The sequence below is a fragment of the Puma concolor genome, chromosome C2 (assembly GCF_028749965.1).
Source record: "Puma concolor isolate L17-30 chromosome C2, mPumCon1.1.hap2, whole genome shotgun sequence".
In the NCBI taxonomy this organism is placed as follows: domain Eukaryota; kingdom Metazoa; phylum Chordata; class Mammalia; order Carnivora; family Felidae; genus Puma; species Puma concolor.
In genome coordinates, this window is record NC_141675.1 from 9989134 (window position 1) to 10004258 (window position 15125).

Here is a 15125-nt window from a genome sequence, read left to right on the forward strand (position 1 = left end):
ACGACCTAGGGCCCTACGCAGGCCGCAGCCCGCAGGCCGCAGCCCGCAGCCCGCAGCCTGGGGGATAAGAAGTGACCTGTCCTGTCTCAGAGTCCGGCCCGCCCGCACCTGTCCTCCGACGCGCAGAAATGGGAAATGGGGAGGCTGGCAGGGAGACTTCCTGGAGGAGGTGGCTCTGAAGGTGGACGTGAAGAGCGTCCTGGGGTGGGGCTGAGGGGGCGTGTGGGAGTGGGAGATCTCAACCAGGCGCTTGGAAACGTTGTGATCTAAGCAGGGGAGGATGTGGCGTGTTGGGGTCTCAACACTCCCGAGGATGCGGCCCGAAGGGGTGAAGGCTTGTGAATCCCCGGCGACTGAGGAGGACTGACGTGGGTGATCCGCGGCGAGATCGCAGGGACACCCCACTGGCGAGGGAGCCCCCAGCCCCGCCCCACACCTGAGCGGCGGCCCCGCCCCTGCCGATCCATTGGCTAGACCCGCCGCCCGTCAGACGAGCCCCCGGGGCCCGCCTCCAGCCCCGAGCTGCGCCTCTCCGCGTTGGGGCCACCGCGGCAGCGCCACTCCGCCCGGCTCCCCGCCGTCGACCGCGCGGTGCGCAGCCCGCCCGCCTATTCCCGGCGCGGGGCCGCCTGTCGCGGGTTCGGGGCGGACCATGCGCCCGACTAGCCCGCCGCCGGCCCGCTGGCTATGCGTGCTGGCCAGCGTCCTCGCCTGCGCTCTCGGCCCCGCGGTGAGTGTCCGCCGGGCCCCCCCCCCTCAGTCCCGGCCGCCGCGGGTGGAGTGGGGGGACGGCGGGAGCCGGGCCGTCTGTGCGCACGTCTGTGTAAGGGGAATGGGGGCACGGAGCGCTGGGTCTCGCCTCCCAGCTCAGCCTCGGACTGGCTCTAGACCCGAGGGATGGGATCTCGGTCGCGCCTAGTCCCTCCCAGAGCTGCTGGGAGCCCGCTCGGCGCGGTGATCTGAGACACCGGTGGAGGGGCGCCAGGAGAAAGCGTGCTCCCCAAACTTGCCTTCGGTGTCGTGGCTGCGTCGTGCGTGGGGAGAGGAAGTCAGTGGGTGCAAGGTTGGGGACTGTGGTCGATTGGAATGGAAGGCCCGGTAGACCGTGGGTGGAAGGGAGGGAGGCTGTGAGGGTCGTCGTTATGGGCTGTGCCCGGCTGGAGGTGTCTGCGGGGCGTTGTGTGTTACGTGTAGGAGTGACGTCTCAGCAGCAGACCCAGCGCTGGGAAGGGGCTTTGGGGATAAGGCGGCTGACTGGCAGGCCCTTCCTGTGCCCTCCCACTGAGCAGAGCTGAAAGGTAAGAGCCCGAGGTGGAAGGTGGTGGGCAGTGAGGGGTTGAGGGTGGTGTTTATCAGGAAGGGCCAGACTTGTGCATGGGGAAAGCTGAGCAAGGTGTGAACAGCCAAGAGGCAGTGGCATCCTCTTCCTCCCACTCCTGGTTCATCCCCACACAGGTATGTGTATGCCTCTGATGTGTGGCTGTGCCCTTGTGTGTGGCTGTGGGTGGCTCACCTGCAGGGCAGATCCTGGTTCAGGCAGGAGACGCATGGATCATCTCCCTCTAAGATCAGGGAAGACCTCAAGACTCACCGAATCCACCTAAGCCCATTTTACAGATGGGCAAAATAAGTCCCAAAGACACCTGTTCCCCCCCTAATCAGACCAGGACTGAGGTTGAATTTCTCTCTTTCCCTACCCCAGGAATCTGGGGGAATCCGGGGTTGCTGCTTGAGGAATCTGGGGTTGCTGCTTAGAGCCTAAAACCCAAGTGGGTCCCAGGTGTGGCACCAGCTCCAGGTTGGCTGCTGGGTGCGTAGAGTATATTGATCACCTACTCTCTTCTAGCCCATAATTACCTCCCTTACCGTCACCTCCACCAAATCAGGAATCTCTGTGTTTCCATCTAGCTAATGTCTTGTACATCCTGGGGACGAGAAGCTCATTGTCTATCCTGGGAGCACAACTTAATAGCAATTGGTAGGAGCCTCCCCTCCTCCCATCGAGAGACATGAGACCCACCTCCTGAGCACTCAAAGCCCCACCTGCTTCTGGCCCTGAGGCCACAGCTCCACAGCCCTGGCACCACTTAGAGCCCCTCAGTGTCCTGGAGCCTCCGGGCCTCGCCAACAGCCCTCTGGCTCTCCCAACTGGGCTGTGACCACTCAAATTCTCCTTGGATGAGCCTGGTTTCTTGGGACCACCCACCACTGGTACCTCACTCCCCATCCTTGGAGGCTTCTCAGCCCAGGGGTGGAATACTTTCAGCAGGGCCTCCTGTTGTGCTAGGCCACATCTCCCCCCACCTCCTGAGGCAGTCCAGGCCTGCCTCCTCCAATGCCTACTGTTCCCTGTCCTTCCACATTTTATTCACTCAATACCCCACTCTATCACCTCTTCCAGACAGCCTTCCCTGATTGCTCCAGCCCACTCAGCCCTCCCCCCCCCCCACTCTGACCCAACTCTTCAGCCCTACCCACCTCCCACCCTGGGCTCTTCTGACCACCCCATGGATCAAGGGCTGTGGTCTGTCATTTTTGCTGTCCCCCACAGCCCAGTGCAGGCCTGGGTCTGAAGAGGGAGGACAAGGAACTCACCCAGGGCTAGGTGAGGGCCGCCTGGGATGAAGGGTTCCCCACATGCTTCTCCACTTGACACTCCTCCCCACCAGACACCACTTTCTCCCTCACTGAATGGACACCAGGCAGTCCCGCTCCAGCCAGACTCAGGGTTGAGGGGGCTGATGTTATCAGAGTCATAAAATGGCAGCTGCAAAGTTCAGTTTAAAGACCCAAGGCCTTATCGCTCCTATTTATGGTGCCCTGACCTCAGTCAGGGAAGGGGAAATCTCTGAACAGGGAAGCAAAAAAAGGGAAAGAAAACCTCTAGTGTCTCAGAAGAGGAAGTCTGCCCCAAGGCCACCTGTCAGGCAGGCCTTCTACTGCCCCTACCCCCTGGACAGCAGACACGGGGCTCCTCACTGGTAGCAGAACTGGACAGGGCAATGCCCAGCCCAGGGACAAGGAGAGGGGTGTCAGAGGAGGAGCAGACCCAGGTCCTTCCCTGGGAAGATTCTCAGGCTGGTCAGGGAGAGCAGAGCCAGTAAGCCAGGAGGAGGGCCCCGGGGAGTGAGGAACATCTCCCAGAACTGAGGCAAGAGTAGCTGAGAGCAGTCAGGGAAGGCTCCCTGGAGGAGGCAAAACAATGCCCCAAAGAGTTTCGCCACATGGGCCAACCTTCCACCAGAGACTATAAAGGAGCCTCTGTTGGCAGGACCAATGGGCCTGACCCCGGAAGGAGGAAGAAGGCCCCAGGTCCCCCTCTGAGGCTGAGATGGCCCAGGGGTTTGGGGAAGGTTTGGCTCCTCTAACCCCTCTCTGAGGCAGTTGCTGGCCACCTGCTCCTGAAGGGCTGAGTCTGCTGTAGGCATCCCGCCCTGGCCATCGGCTCCTAGCCTCTCCAGAGGCTGTCCACAGCTGGCCCGTCTCTCTTGGCCCCCAGCTGACCACCCTGTGGGCTTCTGGGAACACGGCTACAGTGGGGTCAGGGCCTCCTCCTTGAGCAAAGTGACAATCTCAGGCCCGCCCAGGACTCCTGGGGGACTGTGCTGGAAGAGTGACCTCCTCCTCGAAGTTTCCAGCCTCCCGTCCTGGTGCTCTGAGTCTCAGCCTTCCCTGACATTTCTGGAGCACATGAGACCTGGTCCTCGCCCTACTCTGTGGCAATGGTCAGTTGACCTTGAGAACAAGCTGGTCTCTGTGGAAGGGCCTCAGTTTGCTCATCACAAAAGGGAGGGTAGGAACGTTGGCCCCAGCGTAGGAGAAATGGGGCGAGAGGGCTGGGTTGGAGGCCAGCTGCACCCTGCGACTGGGGCGTAATTTTCCCTCTGAGCCTCAGGACTCTGTGGACGGGGACTGGTCCTCCAGTCAGGACTTCCAGGATGCTTGAAGGACAAAGTGCCATGTGAACTGAGATAGGCCATTTCTTCTCTTGATGCCCCAGCTCAGGAGCTCTGGGGACGGGGGTGTCCTCATGAGGTAAGCCAGGCAATGTGGGGTTATGGCTCCAGGCCCAAATAGGTGACGAGTTGTCTCAGGGAAGGCTGGGTGGCAGGCACTGGGCCTCCTTGCACAGGGGGCAGCCTCAGCCTGTGCGAGTCTGCCACTCGCAGGGACCCCTCACTGCGGCCCCTCTGGCGGTGGATGCAGGAATGGGCAGGGGACTAGACGAAGCCCTGTCCCTTTCTCCCTGCTTTTGCTACTCAACCTCCCACGTTCTGCCCTCCCCAGTGTGACTTCCCACCGCAAATGTATACAATGTGCCAAGTCTCACGCACACCTTAGATGTGTTTCAGAAGTAATAGAGACACAGCTTAACGTCTCCACCACATGACGAGACTTTTTAGTCAAACCTTATCGTAAAGATTTTCAAATAGATTTTAAAAAGGAGAATAATATCATGAGCATGGAAATACCCATTCCTTGGAGTGATGTCAGCAAAATGGCAGGATGGGAACTGCGCATGCTCGTCCCCCCAACCCCTAGGTGTGACAACCAATAACCCGTAACAGTTCGTATTTGCAACATTTCCCTTTCGCGGCTCAAGTATCTTAAAGTAAATTATAGACATGATGACCTTGTGCTGCAAATTGTCTTAAGATGCATCTCTAAAACCAAAGGACATTTTCCCGTGTAACTATAATACCACCACCATGCCTAACAAAATGAACAGGCATTCCTGAATATCTTGTGTTCAAATATCTCCAAAGAGCATTTAGTCAAGCACCCCAGTATCATCGGGGGGTTGGGTCTGACAGCGAGGAGCATTCCTGCCTGGGTTGTGACGAGCCTGGACAGCGAGCTGGGGGGTGGGTGGACATCCAGCCCTTCACTGGGACATGGCCCAGTCTTTATCTGCACTCCTTTCCTTGTGGCTCATGATGTGAGGGTCCGTATCTCTCAGGAAGTCCCTCCCGCCCCCGCTATCTGAAAAACAAGCTTTCTGCACAATCTGTCATCAGAAGAGGGGAAGAGGTCACCAACTGACTCTGGAAGTCTCGCAGCCTCGTGGCTCAGCCCTCTGCATGGGGCCCCAACACCAATATCGCCCTCCACCCCCACCCTGGACACCACGGGTGTAAACTGAGTCCTCTTTCTCCAAGAGTGCCCAGGATGACTTCCAAGAGGCAGAGGATTTGAACCTGAGTCCCTGCTGCTCCTGCCTCGCTGGCTATTGCCACAGTGGTCCTCTGCAAAGAAACTCTGAGAGGCTTTGTGCCCCTAAGTACACCTCACAAGAAGGGCCCTTAGATGAGGCCAGGCTTAACCACAGGCTGAACATCTTTGCTTGTATTCTGATAATGAGAGCCCTTGTCCTGGGACCACCCTGCAATATGGAAAGTTCTTTCTTGCCCCAAGCCCAAACCTGCATCCCTGTGTCTCGCTCTCTGTCTTTACCCCTGCACCGCACACTACCACCCAGAGTTCAGCCTTTCCCAGGAGGAGGTACGGGTGGCAAAATTTGGATATTTAGAGGGGAGGCTTCAGACTATCAGTAAAAAAGATATAAAAATACATGGAGGGAGGGGTGCCTGGGTGGCTCAGTCAGTTGAGTGTCCAACTCTTGATTTCAGCTCAGGTTGTGATCCCACAGTCATGGGATTGAGCGGGGAGCCTGCTTAAGATACTCTCTCTCCCTCTGCCCTTCTCCCCCGCTCAAACTCTCTCTCTCTCTCTCTCTCTCTCTCTCTCTCTCTAAAATTAAAAAAAAAAATTTAAAAATGAGGGTGCCCGGGTGGTTCAGTGTCCAACTTCAGCTCAGGTCATGATCTCACAGCTTGTGAGTTTGAGCCCCGCGCCGGGCTCTGTGCTGACAGCTCGGAGCCTGGATCCTGCTTCGGATTCTGTGTCCCCCTCTCTTCTCTCTCTGCCCCTCCCCTACTCACACTCTGTCTCTCTCAAAAATAAATAAACATTGAAAATTTTTTTAAGTAAATAAATGATTTAAAAAAGTTTTTTAAATACAGGGAGGAGGAAGAAATCAGACTGCAGTGGGGGGCGGGGGGGAACACCCGACTCGAGACCTCCCTTCTGGTGGGTACAGCTGCTGTCTGTCTATCCGTGGGACCTTCAGACTGCCTGGGGTTCTGCGGCGCTCGTCAAGGCCGTGGCGAGGCCGGGGTCCCCTCGCAAGGCTGGCCTGGCATGTAGGGCTGGCGGGGCCTTTGACAACAACTGCTAACCTTGGTTGGCAGTCCCCTAGTGCCGTTTATGTGTGACCCCGGACACAGCCCTGGGAGTGGACAGCACTGCCATTTGTCCCCATTTTCAGACGAGGTGGGAAGACTCACCCAAGGTCTCCCAGCCAGGGAGTGGCTGGCAGTCTGATTCTGGAACCTGCGGACTTAACTGGGCTCTGCCGTCTCACCAAGAGACGTTGCTTCTTCCCAAGCAGCTGTAGCATGCCCCGGGCTGCCCCGGGACGCAGGAGACATTTTTCAATTCATAAAATGTACAAATCTGAAGTGACATCCTGGGGAATTGTCACATACATATCTGAAGTGACGGCTCAGGCAATTGTCACCCATGTGTTCACCCGTGTGGACACCGCTCAGATCAAGCTATTCCACGTTCCCCATCACCCCAGGGGTCTCCCTCGAGCCCCTTCCCAATAGGACAAGGCCTGATTTCAACTTCTTGGAGTGCCCTCTGCGAAGCTGGGAGCGGGTTTCTCCTCTTTTCTGTGACTTCTGGATCGCATGACTTACCTTACTTTCCTGTGCCCCCACTTCCTCCCCTCTGCCCTTATCTCCTCCTCCTCCTCCTCCTCCCCTTCCTCCTCCTCCTCCCCCTCCTCCTCATCCTCCCCCCTTCCTCCTCCCCCTCTCCCTCCTCCCCCTCCTCCTTCTCCTTCCTCTCCCCTTTGCCCCCATACACCCTCTCCATCTCCTTACCAATTCAAACACAAAAGCCAGAATGAAGGGCACAGCCTGGGAAGCTGGTTTGGGGTCCTGTGTGCCTTTGACCACACTGCTTTCTTTCTAGGTCCTCAGTTTCCTCCTGTGACTCTTTGTTGCCCCATTATTTCAATAGGGGGAGGAGGCTTAAATAAATCATGGGATGGTGAGGGGAGAACAGTAAATGAGACCGCCACAGCTCTTTATTCTCCGTTCCCCAGTCCCCTACAACTTGGCGGGGGGGAGGGGGGTGGAGGGGGGTGGGGAAGGGCCCTCCTTGACAAGTCTCAGAAACACAAACCATTCACGGTGACTCCTAGGGCTTGGTAATCCCCAGGCGGGAAGTGCTTTCTCCGGTCTTACCTAATCTAGCCTGCTGCATTTTTCACCCCTCTCAGAAACCAGCTGCCCCTCAGAGGGACTCCTGTTTCCTCACCATGCTGCTTCTGTCTCCCTTGGCTTCTCCCACCACAGTTCTCCAGCCCCAGATGAGGCCGGGAGTTCTGACTCCAGACAATAGCTGTGGGCTCAAGCTTCCCTTGGGGGATGGGTGTGGCACCCACAAAACCTGAGTCAGCCCTCCACCCTGTCTTTCAGAGCCCCTAGCGTCTAACAGCCACAACTCCCAGCATCTACACCCTACCCCAGATCTCAGTGAGCCCCACATGCGGGAGAAAGCCCTCATGGTGGAGATAGAGGGGAAGGGACCCAAGTAAGCCGGTGGAATTAACAAGACTTGGTTAATCCCTGCCCCCAACCAGAGACTCAGGATTCTCCTGCCAACTTCCAGTCCGTCACCTCCCACCTGCAGCCAGTACCATGGCAGGGGACATAAGAGGACCTGGAATGAAGGGAGGCTACAGACTGCCTCACCCTTGCCTGGGTCTCCTCTTCTGGGCTCAGGAACTCCTGTGATAGAGAAGGTGCTGGGGACTCGGTTGGGCCTGAAACTCTCACCTCAACCCACCCACAGGGTCAGGTGACTTTAAGCCCACTTGGAGTTCAGCCCAGCACAGGAATTGGTGAGGGCTTGAGAGAAAGCCCTGTTTTCTCCTCTCCCCGTGGGGCCTCAGGAGACAAGTTGGGAAATGTAGGCAGTAGTCGAAATAAGGAGGGACTTGAATGCCAGTTTTGAAGTGTGGGCTTTGACTGCTAGGCTTTGGGGACCCTGAGGTGCAGGTGGTGGTGCTGAAAACTACTACACTGGCCCAGGCAGGTACTGGAGGCCTGGCCCCTGCCTGTATCCCACAGCTTGTCTCCTGATGCCTCAGGACCCCTTGCTGCAGTCACCCCAGGCTTTTGCAACCTTGCATGGATTAGACATTTTCATACCTTCATACTAGAATCAGTAGGCTTGGCTATATCTGGCTGGGAATTTTCCAACTTCGCGTGTCTGCAGTCCAGAGGGATAATGAGGATGTTTAGCATAGGGAAATAAGTGGAAGAGGAAGTTCAAAGTCTGCCTGAATTCCTCAATGATAAGGACTACAGGGAGCTGCCCTGGCCCTGTCCCCCAAAGGGCAATGGTAGACCAGATGGCCCAAAGCAAGGCCATGGAGAGGAATTGATGCAGTCCAGACTAGTGGTCAGAGATATAGGTCCTATCTAGGAATGTGCATTTGCTAGGTGACCTCAGATCCCTCTTTGGGTCTCTCTTTCCCCTACCCTTCTTCAGATGGGCTCTAGCATTCAACTAAGCTGTGGTAAAGACAGAGCTCATCTTCCAGACCATGCTCACTTTATTCAGAGATACCCCAGGCTCCTAGGTTATCCCAGGGCCTCCTGCCCCTGCTCTGCAAACTGCCTCTCAGGAAAGGCTTTATGGCTGTGCTGATGGGCGGTGCAGGCAGACTTGGCTAGAGAAGCTGACCCGATAGCTTTCCAACGTCAGAAGCTACTAGGAACCCTATGATGCCCTCAGTAATTTTGCAGAAGAATTATCTCTTGGTAAACAGCATGGCCACAGCTCTGGCTTAAGAGGACCCAGTAAATGAGGGCATCCATTGTCCTGTCCTCAGAGCACTAGTCTGGACTCTCTTGGTTACAGGGATAGAAAACTCAACTGATTCTAGAAATAAAGAAAGACATTGACTCATGTTGTTGGAAGCAGGGCTACTTTCAGACATGGCTGCATCCGGGGACTTAGATGATGTCAAGAGGATCCAGTTTTTCTCTATCTCTTCATTCAGGCTTTACCCGTGTGGCTTTCATCATTGTGTTCCACAACAACACAAGAAGAAACAAGATGGTGACAATAGTTCCAGCCCCTGCACCCTTTGAGGTTTCCAGTCTAGTGGGAAAGACAAAATCCAAAGCCCCAGGAATGAACCTGCTGGCTCTGAACAGCCTGACTGGGGCCATGTGCCAGGCACTAAGGCCAGGAAAGCTCTGATGGGCTCAAGTCTGATCACATGTTGATTTCTTAGAAGAGGGTTCATCAGAACCCCAAGAACTAGGGGTGGGGAAGGAGGTGGTTCCCCCGATAGAGATGAGGACGTGGCACCAGAGGAGGGTAAAGGATGGTAGAAAAGCAGCAACAAGAAATGTTTACTACCATCCATCCTGCATTCATGTTGTGGGGGGAGTGGAGGGGAGAAGGGGCAGAAGGCAGAACAAACCCTGTTGCTGGAGCTGGGAAGGCACTTTGGGGAGAAGCATGCTCCAGGCAAGCAAGACAGCCCAAGAGTGGGACACAAGCCCATCCCCAGGTTCTTCTTCCAGAGGCCACCTCTGGGGTCCTTTGGCCACCCCTCTTCCCATGCCTGAACAGCACGAGCCAGCCACAGATCTCTTGAGATAGAGCATCTTGAGTGTTTCAGTCTCAGTAATGCTTTTGAACAGGAAGGGAAGCATGGGACCCCCAAAGAGGGACCACCGCACATTTCCTTCAAGTCTCATATATTTTCTTTTAAACAGTTATACAAAAAAAAAACCAAAAACAAACAAACAAAAAAACAAACCATATATCCTGCTACATAATAGATCTTTGTTACTCTCCATATGCCAAGTTTTAAAGACTTAACCAGCTAATGCCTTTACCCCAATTAGATGATAAAGTTAAAGGTCCAAGATGGAACCCAGTGGGCCTTCCAGGCCATGGCACATGGATGAGCGAGGTCTAGGTGCTAGGGAGTCTGAAGGCATCCTGGACAAGGACATCCTCCCTTGGGCTAGGCCAGCAGTGGTGCTTAGCTGCATATGGGAAGGTTGGACGATGAGGACCTCTGTGACAGTGAGGCTCCACCAAGGCCTCCACAAGGGATGAGAGAGTATTAAGTGGAAGGGACTCAGCTGCACAGCTTCTTGGGCACTGAGTTGTCCAGCTTCAGCTTGGACCCCCTTCCTCTATAGCAATGGAGAGCTCCCTGGCACCTGTAATGCTTATCCCTCTGGGGGATCACCTTACTTAGAACAATGGTCAAAGTCACACCCTTGGTACCAGGCCAGATGGGGATACACTTAAGGAAAGAAATGCTTTCCCCCATAGCCCCACTGCAACAAGGCTTTGAGTCAGCAGGGGGAGTTGGTAGAGGCCCGTTTGGCCTACAAGGAAACTGAGGGAGGTAAGGACCTTGTCCCAGGCCAGAAGGAACAAGTTGGAAGAGACACTGAGAGTCTCTGATTCTGGAGCTGCCTTGCTGAACAAGACTGTTGGGGACTATGGCATTCTCTTCCCTGGGCAAAGATGAGGAAACCGATGTGGGGTTGCAGCCACTTCCCTAAAGCCAAAGAGACCAGCGGAAGCTTCTACCAGCTCAGTGGTTCCTCCATGGAGGCCTTCACCTGCCCTTGCCCACCCAGTGGTTCCCAAGACCTGTTTTGTTTTTTTTCTATCTGTTCCTAGGCAGCCATCACCCCTGCTCACTTGTTGGCCCCAATGCCAATGCCTGCCCACCCCCCATGCCTTCACACAGGCCTGGTTCCATCCCTGATCCCCTTGTAGGGTACAGGAAAGGGGAGGGAAGAGGCATGGGCTTTCCCATCACTTGTCCCCACCTCCCAGAGGCAGGAGTAGGGACAGAGGAGGTTTGGTGGGTTGGCAAGACAACCTAGAGGGGCCTCCCTTATTTCCTGAAACCTCCCTTCCTTCATCAGATCTGATATAGCTTAAATTGTTTAGAAGCTAAGAAGAAGGCAGGTGATGTGTGGGTAAAGAGGGCCAGTGTCCCCTTCCCAGCCTGGTGACCCAGGAGACCGAGCACAGGCTCCTGGAACGAGGACAGAGGCTGGAAGATGCAGCCAGACTCCTGGATTCCTCCCAGGCCTGGCTCCAGGGACCAACTCCTCCTAACCAGGCAGCACTAGCTGAGCCCCACTCATCCGCAGAGTCTGAGGCAAGCACTGAGGACTCCCCACCCAGGCTGGAGGGGAGCAGAGTCCAGAGGGCCGGCTCTGAGCTCTACAGAGAGGTGCCAGAGGGGTGCCACCCACAAAAAGACTAAGTTGTTACAGCTGCAGCACTATTGGAGCCATCAGGAAGCCATGACAGGGCCCTCAAGGCAGACCCAGCTTTGGGGACTGTGGCCAAGAGTTCTGGGTCCAATCCAGGTCAGGGTTGGGTTTTAGTCTGGGGTTGGGATTGGGGTTCCATCTGGAAGCTGGGTCGGTCAAGTGACAGGCCTTGTTGGGTCTCATGCTCCTGGAGTCTGTGGATGAGAGGTAGGCCATGGATGAGGCTGACGGGTCCCCCCTCCCCCTGTCTCTGTTCCCCAGGGCACCCGGGCAACCATCCTGCAGCAGGAGGAATGTTACTATCTGCAGCTGATCGAGGTACAGCACAAGCAGTGCCTGGAGGAGGCCCAGCTGGAGAATGACACGGCAGGTGAGGCCCAGCAGGAAGAGAGGGCCGCGGACCTCCAGGGAGCCCTGCTTGTCCTCACCCCGTGAGCCCAGATCCAGGGTACATGCCTCCCACACGCATCAGATGGGAATGGCACCACGGAGCTGCTGGGGGTGAGGAGAGGACGCCGGGACCAGCTGGGGGGCCAGGAAGCGAGAAGTCCTAACAGGCCTCTCCGGTCCCATCATCTGCCCCTGGTCTGGAAGCGTCCTGCTGTAAGCCCAGGAGAACATACTACGTGGGGGGTTCTGAGGCCTAGCTTCTTCCTCCCAACCCCAAGCTCTGCACCCAGAGGTGCCACCGCACACACAGGCCCCCAGGCACACACGCGTCCCTCCCCATCCCAACGCGCCTTCAGCAGGCCAGATGAACCACCCGCTCATTGTGCCGCTGATGAGACAAGTCTCAGTCAGACTCAGAGGCTGAGCACATGTGGGCCCGGCTCCCCCTGCTCAGGGGGTGTGGGAGAGCTTCAGCCTGGTAGTGCGAGGGCGTGAAGGGCGGTGCCAGAGGCACCCTCAGGCCGACGCTGCCCAGCTGCCCAGAGCCAGCAAGGCCATCACATCAGATGACACCTCCCTAGCCCGGGCGCCCCACACTTGGCACAACAGCCTGGGGAAGGAATGGGAGGGATTCCAGAGGCCTTCCTTTGCGAGGTGCCCTCGGGCCAGATTCTGAAGGGTGGGCAGGATGTGGAGAAGCTGAGAGGCTGCGAAGGTGGGAGGCGCCTAGGCAGACTTCCCCTGGGGACTGGGGGTGGGTATGGCTCGAGGCTCACTGAGGGCAGAGAAGGGCTGGAGCCGCTGGGTGGATGTGCCTGCTCCGGGCCTCCCTGCCAGGTCACCCCCCTGAGGCCAAACTTGCAGTTATGTAACAGCCTTGCTCAGGAGCAGGGAACATTTTATATCTCCCAGGCTCCCCCGTCTCCTGTCACCTCTCTGAGACTGACAGTTATGCAACCCTTCCTGGATCCCTCCTTCTTGGCCCTGGTGCCCAGAATCTCTGCTTCCTACAGCGTGAGTGAGTGCGTGTAGCCTCATGGGTGGACTTTGCCTCCCCAGCTCTTGAGGAAGGACAGACTCCTGTCTCCTGAGGCCTTAAGACTGAGACCTGGGTGAGGGGTGGCCTGACCATCCACTGCCTATGTACCCCTCCCCACCCTCCAGGTGGGAGAGGCAGGAGACACCGCGGACCGTCCTCAGCAAACCCCAACAGTAGGATCTGGGGGTGCACGTAGCCCAGAGAGGCCCTGACCCCGGATCTAGGCCCCATTGCACTGCCTCCTAGGCCCCAAGGGTAAGCCACCCTCGTGATCCAGGTGAGGTAATTGCTGGCACAGGGTGCCTGTCCGCTGCCAGCATCCTGTCACCAGGAAGACAGCCTGGGATCCAGAGGAGGGCAAGTGAGTCTGCCCATGACCTTGTGTGGGTGGGGCTCTGTGCGTGCTCGCGCACATCCAGATGCGTGCTCCTGGCCCACGGCTGCCTGGAGCGGTCTCTGTGTCTGGGGTCTGTAAGCTCTATGTCTGACTCTGAGTGTCTGTGTGTGTTGTGTGTGATTGTGGATGTATGAGTGTGAATATCTGCGGTGTGCCCAGTCATGTCTATGCATGTGTGTTTGTGACTTGTGCGTGTCTCTCTGTGCCTTTGTTTGCTGGGGTCTGTCCTTCCATGTGCAAGTAAGCATGCATGTGTGTATATTTGCATGCATGACTGTGGTTCTCTGTGACTGGGAGTGCTTGTCTGTGTGTGTCTGTCGGTGCACACATATCTATAAAATGGCACAGTGGAAGCCCCCACCCTGCCTCGCCACCCCCGCCCCAGTCTCCAGGCTGTCTTTCTTGTTGAGGTGGCAGTCCCTTTCTTGTGGAGGTGACACACACAGCCAACAAGAGCCCTGTTTCTCTGTGGGCCTGGGGACATGTGTGGTGGGGCCTGTGGGGCCTCTCTGGGGCAGGCACACAGAGAATACTCCTGAGGCCCAACCCAGGACAATGGGCTCTCCAGATAGCCAGCGTTTTTTTTTTTTTTTTTTTTTTTCTGATTTAAAACAATTTGTTTAAGTTTATTTAATTAGAGAGAGAGAGAGAGAGCAAGTGAGCATGAGTGGGAGAGGGGCAGACAAAGAGGGAGAGAGAGAGAATCCACACTGTCAGTGCAGAGCCCGACTGGGGCCCAAACTCACAAACAGTGAGATCGTGACCTGAGCCGATGTCAAGAGTTGGGTGCTTAACCGACTGAGCCACCCAGTGCTCTAGCATTTTCTTGGCTGTTACTCCCTTCTCAGCTTCCTGACCCTGCTGCCTCCTCCAGGAAGCTTCCCTGACCACATGCCTCTAATGGACTTTCTTCCCAGGGTTCCCTGCCATGTCCACTGGCCTGCACCCCAGGACAGTTCACAGCCCAGTCCTGGTGGTGTTGAGATTCCTTGAGGCCAAGTGCAGCCCCCCACCCAAGGGCAACACCCAGTCTCCCTCTCCCTGTGCCACTTGTGGTGAAGCAGAGCTCAGGGCCAGAGACCCAGCTCTGAAACTGCTCTCTGACTATGCTGCAGCTCAAGATCCAGAGAGCTCTAAGTCTGGTGAGGACACAGACACAATAACTGGCCTATAAAACAAGGTGTGCCCAGCATTGTCAGAGAGGGCTGAACAGAGTCCAGCAGAGCAAAATTCCCCAAGAAATGGGCATCGAGCCCTTCAGAAGAAGAGGAGCGCAAGAGGTTTGCTGGAGAGGGAACGTATGAACATGCGAGCAGGCTGCACCATTCACCAGCAATGTGACCTTGGGCTTAGTTACCGAACTGCTCCCTGCCTCAGTTACTCATCTGTAAATGGGAGGGTTAAATAAATAAGTTATGTATTTAAAGAGGGTAGAACAGTGCCTCGCACATACAAAGGCTACATAAGTATTTGTTGATATTATTGATAGGGTCTTGAACCACTAGCAGGATTTACCTGGCATGATGAGCCCCTACATGGCCTCCAAAGAGGCTGGCTCAGGAGCGGGGGAGGGACGGGGAATCAGAAGAAGGCCACGGAAGCGTCATGACAGAGTGGACAAAAGGGCTTGGGGCCCTCAAGGAAGGGAGGCTGTGTTCTCTGGCAGGGCCAGAGTGGATCTGGGTGTTCTCAGAGAACGGATCAGAGAACGGATCCAGGTGTTCTCAGCCTTCAGCCATAGGTGCTACCTGGCTGCTGCAGCCCCGGAAGGTACCCCTCCCCGGGGCCACCCACCCCAGCACTCAGAGTCCCGAGGCTCTCTCCCACGTGGCGACATCCTTTCACCTCCTCTCTCTCCCCAGGCCCCCTTCTTGAGAACTTAGGAACCTTCGGA

General features: G+C 56.4%; 1 protein-coding gene across 5 annotated transcripts in view; it reads left to right on the forward strand.

The window, feature by feature from the left end:
* The first annotated feature begins 520 nt into the window (after window positions 1-520).
* Window positions 521-15125, forward strand: part of VIPR1 (vasoactive intestinal peptide receptor 1) — a 33653-nt gene continuing 19048 nt past the window's right edge. For 2 of the 5 annotated variants that reach the window (XM_086720534.1, XM_086720535.1), the window contains exons 1-2: window positions 523-730; window positions 11667-11775. In XM_086720534.1, coding sequence (XP_086576660.1) covers window positions 653-730; window positions 11667-11775 — 187 coding nt within the window. In that variant the 5' untranslated portion in view covers window positions 523-652. Of the gene's footprint in view, window positions 731-1140; window positions 1299-11666; window positions 11776-15125 lie in introns of those variants that run through there. The other 3 variants (XM_086720536.1, XM_086720539.1, XM_086720538.1) reach the window with 3 other exon arrangements.